This window comes from Dama dama, chromosome 15 (assembly GCF_033118175.1).
Source record: "Dama dama isolate Ldn47 chromosome 15, ASM3311817v1, whole genome shotgun sequence".
In the NCBI taxonomy this organism is placed as follows: domain Eukaryota; kingdom Metazoa; phylum Chordata; class Mammalia; order Artiodactyla; family Cervidae; genus Dama; species Dama dama.
In genome coordinates this window covers 94,675,155-94,685,975 of record NC_083695.1, presented here as the reverse complement: position 1 = coordinate 94,685,975, position 10,821 = coordinate 94,675,155, and the positions used below count along the sequence as shown (strand labels likewise).

The 10,821-nt window shown below is 48.7% G+C and overlaps 1 protein-coding gene across 2 annotated transcripts in view; it reads left to right on the top strand.

Moving 5' to 3' along the window:
- Positions 1-1,117: 1,117 nt before the first annotated feature.
- The window catches only part of C15H10orf143 (chromosome 15 C10orf143 homolog), a 28,712-nt gene continuing 19,008 nt past the window's right edge, over positions 1,118-10,821 (top strand). Inside the window, exon 1 of one of the 2 annotated variants that reach the window (XM_061162937.1) lies at positions 1,118-1,277. In XM_061162937.1, coding sequence (XP_061018920.1) covers positions 1,209-1,277 — 69 coding nt within the window. In that variant the 5' untranslated portion in view covers positions 1,118-1,208. Of the gene's footprint in view, positions 1,278-1,672; positions 1,876-10,821 lie in introns of those variants that run through there. The other variant, XM_061162936.1, reaches the window with a different exon arrangement.

Genomic DNA, 10,821 nt, shown 5'->3' with positions numbered 1-10,821 from the left:
ACACACACACACACACACACACACACAATGTAACTATGTGAGGTGTTGGATATGTTAACTGTACCTCATTCTAGTGATCATTTTGCATTATATACATATATCAGATCATTGCATTGTACACCGTAAACTAACAGAACAGTAAAAGTCAGTTAGAGCTCAGTACACACGACTGTGGGGGACCTTGGCGTATATCCCTCTTTAAACTGTAAGGAACATTTGCCCCAGAGACAGCCGTGCCCCAACAGACCCATCAGCCCATCACTGTCAAAGGATTAGCTTATACCAACTTTAATTAAGCAGAAAGGATCTCGGGCTCAGCACTTTGGTGCAGAAAGGAGCGGGGGCTCCGCGGTGGGGTGCACGGTCCAGCCTGGACTTGGTGGACTCTTGAGGCTCGGCCCCCTGAGAAGAGGGCGGCGAAGCTCGACACAGGGCTGGGCCAGGGAGCGACGCCAGGGTTCCGGGGGTGGGACGGCACACGACGCGAATCCCATACCGCACGACGGCCGCGGACAGCGCGACCTCGCTTGCCCCTTCCGCACGGCCCGAAGGTCCGGGCAGCTCAGAGCTGCGGCTTCAGAGAACCTGGGGTGTTCCCAGCGCCTCTGGACGAGAAGACACCGTGCCCCGGCAATACCAGGCTGAGGGACACCCACGCGCCGGGGCGTGGCTCCCTCCCGGAAGCGAGGCGGACTCCCAAGGACTACAACTCCCAGAGACGCCAGCGCTCCTCCCCTCTGATAGGCCCGCTGCGCCACCTATCAGCCAACCAGCGACGGCAGACGGGCTCAGCGACCAATCACAAGAGGGGAGGCGGGCGCTCCTCCAGCCGACCGCCGGTCCCAAGTCGAATCGTGGCGAAAACACTTAACAGGAGATTCTCTGGAGCCCCAAGGCCGACACAGTGACCGAAGAAGTGACAGAATCAACGACCTAAGGGAGTGACAGTGACTAGAGAAGTGACAGAACGACCTCGGGGGGAAATCCCCTCATGTCTTCAAGAATCTGGCCTCCGCTACTCCAGCCTGTGGTCGCGCCAGCCAGAGCTCACGGGTTCCCGGCGGCGCCCCGCCCCCAGTCCCTTATTGGCTCCCTTGGGGCACGTGCGATAAGAGGGCGTGGCCTCGGCGGCGCGGGCTGGGGCGGGAGGGCGGCACCTGGCCGCGAGAGGGGGCTGAGAGGCCCGGCCGCCTGGGGCCTGGGGCCGCATGGACACCCTGGCGCTGGGCCGATGGCGACGGCGGAGGCCCGAGGATCTGCAGGTCCCAGGGGACGCGGTGAGTCCCACGGAGCCCGGGCCTCGCGAAGCGGAAGGCGGCAGCGCTGGGTGCACGCCCACCGGCTCTGGCGACTCTTGGAGCCTGAAGAGGGAGGAGGCCGGGCCGGGGCTGGCGGCGCGCGCCCGTTTGGGCCGAGCGTAGTGGGCGGGGCCTGGGTGGAGCAGACCGCCCCTCAGGCCGCGCCGGCGCAGAGATGCGGGCCCGGGCGGGCCGAGCACGCCCGCTTGGGCGGAGCACAGTGGACGGGGCCTCGGTGAGGCGGACCGCCCCTCAGACCGCGCCTGCGCACAGATGCGAGCCTGGGTGGGCGGTGTGCGCTCGCTTGGGCGGAGCACAGTGGGCGGGGCCTGGATGGGGCGGCCGCCCCCTCAGGCTGCGCCTGCGCAGAGATGCGGGGTCCTGGAAACCCAGTGATGGTCCCATGTGCTTAGGGCTGTTGCGGAGGCCTCGGAGGTTCTGTGTCCAAAGTCAAGGGCTGTCCCACCTTCTGCGCGCAGCTGTTCCTGAGTCAGACAGCCACGTGCAGGCACTGGGCTGGATGTGGTATGGGTGCCAGGCCAGCAGACACTCCAGTCGTTTGCTGCGAGAGCGCAGGGTAAGAGGTGATGGGTAATGGGAGGGCCCCTAATCAAGCTCGAGGTGGGTGCGTCGTCGAGCCTATGCGAGGCTTGAAGGGAAAATTAGTGTGGGCAGGAAGTGCGTAGGTTTTCAGGGAACCGACAGAAGCCCTGTGCAATTGGGAACGGGAGGGCAGAGCCTCTGAGCTGCGCTCTTGTCCAACACCTCTGCCTGCGAATCTCTGGTTCTCACTTCATGTTGTTTACTTCATGGTCCCTTCTAAGAGCAGCAGCCATCTGCCGCTGTACCGAGCAACAGAATTATTTATATGCTTCTTCTACACCTCCCGGCTCCGTAAGCATGGCGTGTTCCTTCCTAGTTAGTGCAGGCAACGTTTTTCTCCAGTGTTTTGCACAGCCTATGAGGAGTGAGGAGCTTCTCCCCTGAAGCCTCTTTCCTCGCCACCCACTGCCTCACCATGAGCTAGTGTCACTTAGGTTCTTGATGCAGCGCCCATCTCCCTGGTACCACTTCACAGGGCATAGGCTTAGCTTCTGTAACAGGGAGACTTCAGACCACCCTGGCTCAAACCTGATAGAAGTTTGGTTCTGTGCATAGTAGTACAAAGGTGAGCCCAGGGCAGTGGAACAGTTCAGTTCAGTCGCTCAGTCATATCCAACTCTGCGACCCCATGAACTGCAGCACGCCAGGTCTCCCTGTCCATCACCAGCTCCTGGAGTTTACTCAAACTCATATCCATCGAGTTGGTGATGCCATCCAGCCATCTCATCCTCTGTCGTCCCCTTCTCCTCGTGCCTTCTAGTCATACCGCAGCTAGTGGTACCCAGATCAGAGACATCCACGCACCCAGTCTCGTTCTGTCCGTGGCTTCAGCACCCCCTTGTCCTCCAGACACGTGTGTGTGTTCAACTCCTCAGCTGTGTCTGCTTCTTTGCAAACCTGTGCATTGTGGCCCACCAGGCTCCTCTGTCCATGGGATTTCCCAGGCAAGAACACTGGAGTAGGTTGTCTGCTTCAGAGGATCTTCCTGACCCAGGGATCGAACCCACATCTCCCATGTCTCCTGCGTTGGCTGGTGGATTCTTTACCACTGAGCCACCTGGGAAGCCCCATCCTCTAGACAGTGGGAAGTAAATAGGAAAGTGACACGATCATCCTGACATTTAAAGGGCTATCCTTTTCCACACAGCAGCTTTGTGGGAAATGAAAGGGATGGTGGTCAGAGGGCAGGCACAATATATAGATCGTGAGAGGTGATGGAGGCTCAGACTGAGGGGAGGGGACGGTGACAGTACACAGACTGTGTGTTCTGGAGGAAGAACTGACTGATGTTGCTGGTGGAGCGGGTGTGGAAGGGAATGTAGAGGGAGGAGTCCAGATGACCCCAGGCTTGTGACTGGAGCAGCTGGGTGTGCAGTGGTGATGTCACTGCCGGAGAGGACGTCTTGGAGACATTTCGCTGAGGTGTGGCAGGTTCTGCCAGTCCTCAAGTGGCCACCATGTGGATTACCAATTTCACAACAACCTGCTATGATGCCCATATTACCAATGAGGAAACCGAAGTACAGAGAGATTAACCAACTAGCAAGTGGTGGCAGTAGGTCCTAAACCCTTCCAACGCCCTCCAGAATTTGTGTTCTTAACCACTGGGCTCTACAGCTTCCTAAGGGAGCTTGTGGAACTAAAACATGAGACTTCAAAACAAAGTCCTTAGTTGGCCATAAACTGATGGAAGGTGTGATGCGCTGCACTGTCAGGGATGGGGAGCCATAGGCCACTGTTGATCAGAGAGAACGGCAAAGACTTAGTAGAAGAAACCTTGAGTGTCTTTCAGATTGGAGTTCGTGGGATGAAGTGCCCAGGTTGAGGCTCCAGCACTTCCAAACTGTTACAGACAAGGGTGAGGGTGTGTAGTTCTGGGGGGTGTCCTGTCTCCTGATCTGATAAAGTTCTTGTTTATGTCATATTGTGTCCTAGTTTTTGATCTGATAATCTGGATTGAGCTTCATAAAGGAGCCAAGTTCTTCCTGCTGTTTTCGACTCTCTCATTCTCTGTCTGTCTCTCACACACCCATTCAGAATTCGGTTACTCGGGAAGCGGGAGTCCCTTCGTACCTCGGTGACAGCCCAGAGGTTAACACAGGTTTAACCTGTGTGTTAAACCAGCAGAAGAGACTAGGAGCTGGCGCCACCAGGACCATCTCTGGAATGAGGATGCTCATGAGTCAGGGTCAGGAGTCTCTCCTGTCCGCTTGTGAGTGTCCTGATCATGGTCAGGTTACTGAGTGTGGTAGCAGTTAAATAGCTAACATGTAGCAGTTGAATAGCAGTAGTGCTTATCGTTTCTGTTGCATAGACTTTTTAAAAATTATTTCTTCTGAGCACCTATTGTGTACCAGCACTGTTCTAGCCTCTGGACGAGAAGTGAGGCCTTGCTTAGATTGACCCCGTGACTGGGCATCCAGTGCCTGGCTTCTTGCAGTCCCCAGCCACTGCACTCACCACACCTTTCAGAATGGAAGTGTCAACCCAGAACACCCGAAAATTCATGTCTACGCCTCAGCCTTTCATCTCCCTGAAGACTCTTTTTCCAAAAAAGCTCTGTAAAGAGCAGGCCCTCTGGCCAGAGTACAGAGGTTTCAGTAACAGGAACAAAAGCTTACTGTTTGCCCACAGAGTTACCATTGCCAGTGCACTTCAGTCTTTTGTATATTCTTATTTCCATCTGGTTTTATTTTTTGGTTTTCTTCCTGAAGGAATACCTTTAACACACATTTCCTGGTGGCTCAGATCTGCCTGCAATGCAGGAGACATGAGTTTGATCCCTGTGTTGGGAAGTTCCCCTGGAGAAGAGAATGGTAACCTACTCCAGTATTCTTGCCTGGAGAATTTCCTGGATGTAGGAGCCTGGCAGGCTACAGTTAATGGGATTGCAGAGTCGGACATGAGTGAGCGACTAACATGTTCAGAGTTCGTCTAGGTTGTGCACTGCAGCAGCAATGTCACTGCTGAGTAAAGCCACTAACAGGTCAGTATTTTCAACACGGAATTTAGCTCATCAGCCCTTATGTGGTTTTGTTTAGCTGTGCTGTGTAGGTTCTTCTGCAGGTCTGGAAGAGGTTAGGTGCACATTCTATCGGCAGACATGTTTTTCCTTACGGGTACACCGATACACAGGTCACGCCTTCAGTCCCAGGGTGAGCACACTTGAGCTTTGCGGGAGGGCAGGTAATTGAGTTGCAATCTGGAATGTTTTTGATTCAGCTGTTGAAATTTAGGTGTGAGTAAATTGTAAAATTCCTACCATTTTCACCAGTCCTTGATGTTATGAATAGCTGCCCTTAAATTAGAGGGCTGATGATATTTTATATCCACTTTCTCTGGATAACTTATAGATCCACTTTTGCTAACACTTGAAAGGTTGTCCAGTAAAGCTAGGTGTTCTTGTCAGCAAAACCACTCAGATGTATTGATGTCTCTAACTCCATCCAAGTAACCTTATGGGGTCTAACTTACAAAGTGAGAAATTCAGAGTTAAATTTGCTTGTTCTGCCCCATAGGACATAGGTTTTCTTGCTCATCTGCTCGGTGAGATCCCCACTGTGAAAAACCTAGTGAATAGTAGCTGATGGTGTGGATCCCTGACGAAACCATTTGGCTCTGTCTTTTGGTGACCACTCTTTTAATTCTAAATAATTGCAACCCACTCCTCAAGAAACTATATATTTCTCTCACCTGTTGTTTTAGTTTAGAAATTATCCATTGAGCTACTTTGTATTGTCTGGTCTACTCAGTTTAATTGTACTCAGCTATCAAAAGCAGAGTCATTATTTGCCAACAAAGGTCCGTATGGTCAAAGCTATAGTTTTTCCAGTAGTCATGTATGGATATGAGAGTTGTACCATAAAGAAGGCTGAGTGCCAAAGAATTGATGCTTTTAAACTGTGGTGCAGGAGAAGACTCTTGAGAATCCCTTGGACTGCATGGAGATCCAACCAGTCAATCTTAAAGGAAATCAATCCTGAATATTCATTGGAAGGACTGAGGCTGAAGCTGAAGCTCCAATACTTTGGCTACCTGATGAGAAGAGTAGACTCATTGGAAAAGACTCTGATGCTGGGAAAGATTGAAGGCTGGAGGAGAAGAGGACGACAGAGGATGAGATGGTTGGATGGCATCACCGACTCGATGGACATGAGTTTGAGCAAGCTCTGGGAGATGGTGATGGACAGCGAAGCCTGGCATGCTGCATGCAGTCCAGGGGGTCACAAAGAGTCCGACATGACTGAGCAACTGAACAACAGTCCTCCCATCTAGAAAAAAGGAAATTTGTCAATCACTTCATCTTCAGTTGTGACTCTAGTCAGATATTCATGCTGCCAGCTACAGCCTTGATCATTTAGTTTTCAGCAGATTTCTCTGTCCATGACACAGAAGAGTCAAAATGAGGTTAGGTCAGTTAGGAGGCAGTCCTCCATGGTGTGGGCCCTTTTAGGTGTCTGTTGTGCTCAGCAGTGACCCATGGAGGACTGTGACCAGGTGCCCAGACCAGGCAAGGCACACCAGAGGTGTTCACCACCCACTGTGATCGCTTACCGTGAAGAGTGTGTGTATGTGTGTTTAACTGAAAAGAAATGGTGGAAGACTTCCGCTGATGCATAAAATCGTTGGTATCTTTTAAGTATATATCATTTATCTAGGGAAAGTTATAGATTACCTGGTATAGTGTGCCCCTTCGGGTCAGTCCCCATGGCTATGACTTCTCAGATTTCCCTTTTACACTTACCATCAAGACCACGTGGATTAAAGTTTTAAAATTTTAAGTGTACAATGAAGTGATTTTTCATGAATTTAGCTGTGCAGCCATCACCATAGTGAAGACTACTTTCTTCAAAAAGATCGCTTGTGCCCATTCGCACCCCCAGGTCCAGTCAATCACCATCTCTACTTCTGTTTCTCTAGATTTGCCTTTTCCGGACATTTTGTGTAAACAGAAGTATATAATGTGTGATTTTGCCTCTGACTTCTCTCACTTTTATAATGTTTTTGAGGTTCATCCACAATGAAGCATATATTAGTTTTTTTATTGTTAAATAATATTCTATTGTATAGATATACCACGTTTTGTTTATTCATTCATCAGTGGATGAACATTGGGGCTGTTTTTCCTTTTTGGCTGTTATAAATAGTGCTGAAAACTCTGAAGGATCACATAGAGGTCATTGTGTGGACATAAGTTTTCATTACCGCTGGATAGACACCCTTACTGGAATGACTGGTTCCAATGTTAAATTTATGTCTAACTTACTGAAAACTGCCAAACTGCTGTTTAAAGTGGTGGCAGCATTTTACACCCCTTTGTTGCTGTTCAGTCACTCAGTCGTGTCCAGCTCTCTGACCCCATGGCCTGCAGCACGCCAGGCTTCCCTGTCCATCACCATCTCCCAGAGTTTGCTCAAACTCATGTCCATTGAACTGGTGATGCCATCCAACCATCTCATCCTCTGTTGTCACCTTCCCCTCCCGCCTTCTGTCATTCCCAACATCAGGATCTTTTCCACTCTTTTCACATCAGGTGGCCAGGGTATTGGACCTGAAGCTTCAGCTTCAGCATCAGTCTTTCCAATGAATGTTCAGGGTTGACTTCCCTTAGGATGGGCTGGTTTGATCTCCTTGATGTCAAAGAGTCTTCTCCAGCACCACAGTTCAACAGCATCCGTTCTTCAGTGCTCAGCCTTCTTTATGGTCCAACTTTGCGCCCCTGCTGGCATCCTGAGATGGTTCTGGTTTGTCCACATCTTCCTCACATCTGTCATTTTGATTATAGTCATTCTAGTAGATGTGAAGTTAAGTGTTCTCAGCAATCTAAATTTTTATTTCCCTAATAATGAATATGTGATGTTGAACATCTTTTTTTTGCTTATTAATCATTCATATCTTTTTGGTGGACTGTCTATTCAAATTTTTTGCCCATTGAAAAGCAGCTTTCAGTTCATTCGCTCAGTCATGTCAGTCTCTGTGACCCCATGGACTAGAGCACGCCAGCCTTCCCTGTCCATTACCAACTCCCAGTAATGGAGCTTGCTCAAACTCTTGTCCATCAAGTCTGTTATACCATCGAACCATCTCATCCTCTGTCGTCCCCTTCTCCTCCTGCCTTCAATCTTTCCCAGATAAAAAAATGGCTTTATTTATGTGTAGTTTTAAATGGGTTTCTGAACTCAGTACCAGTGTGTGTGGTGGAGGCTTCCCCCAGCAGCTCTTGGACACCAGCAGGATGTCTTGGAGTTCAAGTCAGTCCTGACACTGACTGACCAGAGATGGCCTCCGAGCCCACGGGTAGAGGGCCCAGGCCCCCAAGCCCACCCTCCACTCCAGACGCCAAAGCTTAGGTTGTCACCACTGGCTGTAGGCCAGAGGTTCCCTCCACCCGCCCCTTAGATCCAGTTACCTCTGGAGCAGAACTCCGGCCGCCCGCTGACTCACCAGATTATTAATTGTCTGTAAAAGGGTATCAAAAGATGTGAATCCACAGCCATAGGAGACATACATAAGACAAGACCCAGCACAAAGAAGGTCTGTCCTCCTGCAGCCCCGGCCTGCACACCACACCAGCTCAGGGTTCCCCGTCCTGAAAGCGCTCGGAACCCCTCCTCTTGGATTGTCCGGCGGCTTCGTTTTGTGGGCGTGAGTGATAGTGGCCTCTGTGACTCAGCTTCTGTCCCCTCCCCACTGCCCAGAAATCAGAGGGTGGGACTGAAAGTCCCAAGCATCTCTTCTTGGGTGGTTCCCCAGGCAGCCAGTCCCCCCACCCCCCCACCAGGTGCTTTCCAAAAGTCACTTCGTGAGTAACAGGACACCCATTTCACCTTTATGGATCTGAAGTGACCTCAGGAACCGAGGACTAGAGACCACATGTTATGATAGAAAATACCCACATTGCCCTGGTCGCTTAGAAATTTCAAGGGTTTTGGGAGCTGCAGTCCAGGAACCAAATTTATCTTAAAAATACCTTTTGGTCACCTGAATGACTATATACGTGTGTGTGTGTGTGTGTGTGTGTGTATGTGTGTGTATGTGTATAATAAATATGTGTTTATTATATGCATATATAAATAATATATATGATAAATGACAGTCTTGCAGATTTGTATCCTAGTGCAGTTCACTCTGAGAGTGCACAGATGAGTGGTTTTAGCGTAGTACGGAGTTGGGTAAATATCATCACAACCTGATTTCAGGACATTTTCATCACCCCTGAAAGAAACCTGGTCCCCTGTCCTGCTCCCCCAGCTCTAAGCAACCACCAGTTTACTTTCTGTCTCTGCTGACTTGCCTGTTCTGGCCATTTCATATAAATGGAATCACACAATATTTGGTCTCTTGTGACCGGCTTCTTTCACTTAACATAAGTGGTTCATCTGTACTGAAATATATATCAGTATTTTATTTCTTCTTGTCACTAAATATTACATCGTATGAATAATACCGCATTTTATTTAAGCGTTTCTCAGTTGATGGGCATTCAGGTTGTGTGCTTTTCGGGGATTTTCTGAGGAATGCTGCTGTGAACACTCAGGTACAGGTTTTTTGTGTGGACGTATGTTTTTATCTCCCTTGGGTAGGTGCCTCACTGTGGAATTGCTGAGTTATTAGGTAACTCTGCTTAACATTTTGAGGAATCACCAAACTGTTCTGCAAAACAGCTGCACTGTTTAAATTCCCACCAGCAACAAATGGGGGTTCTATTTTCTCCACATCCTTGCCAACACTTGTTTGGATTATAACCATTCCAGTGGGTGGGACATGGTATCCCATTGTGGTTTTGATTTGCATTTTTCTAATGATGTCGAACATCTTTTCATGTACTTATTGACCATATGTAAATCTTTGTCAGCAGAATTCCTATTCATATCCTTTGCCTGTTTAAAAAATTGTGCTGTTTGCCATCTTGTTGAGTTGAAAGACTTCTTTCTTTATTCTGGAGACAAGTCTGTTAGCGTGCATATGGTAAGCAGTTTTGGATATTGATGAAATCCAGTTTACGAATTTGTTTCTTTTATGAGTCATGCTTTTTGTGATGGATCTAAAAAATCTTTGCCAAGCCCAAGATCACAGAGATTTTCTCTTATGTTCTCCTCTAAAAATTTAATGCTCTTTGCTCTTACATTTAGCTCTCTGATCCATCCCAAGTTCATCTCTGTGTGTGGTATATGTTAGGGCCCTGAATTCCTCTTTCTGCATGTGGACAGAGAGTTAGGCCAGCACCACTTCTTATGAAGACTCTTCTTTCTCCATTGAGCTGTCTTAGCACCTGTGTCAAAAGTTAGTTCACCATAAGCGGAAGGATTTATCCTGGACTCTCGGTTCTGTTCCATTGATTTCCGTGTGTTTCCTGTGCCATTACTACACTATCTTGATTACTGTAGCTTTATGTTAAGCTTTGATATATTTTTCATACATTATTAAGTTTTTAGTACTTCTTTAATATATGTTTCAGTCTTGTCTGCCCAGTTCGACTGAACACACGCTGAGCCCCAGCTCTGGCATTTCCAGTTATTGGACTTCAGGCAAGTTAGCTGGGGTTTGTGGACTTCATTTTCTTCACATGCAAAATAGAAATAAAATGTCCTACCTTTCTGACAGCACAGGATTTTGGTTTGTTACTGAAATAACAAATATAGAAACACTCCATGCTGTAGGTTTTTTTTTTTATCATTGCAAGGATAGTTTCTAGGTTCTGCCTGTGGTAAGTAGATTTTTTATAATTTAGGTTTATACTGTCCTTGGTTAAATTATGCAAGCAAAATTAATGCTCAGTCTAGAGTGTGTCTAGAGTGTCTTTTCATTTTCATTGGAAGTTAAAGAGTGGTTTTTCTTCTCTTTCCTCCACCACCTTCCTCTGGGGAGCCAGCTTTCATGGAATCATGGTGGTGCCCACGGCTTACCCTGCTTGTCTCCT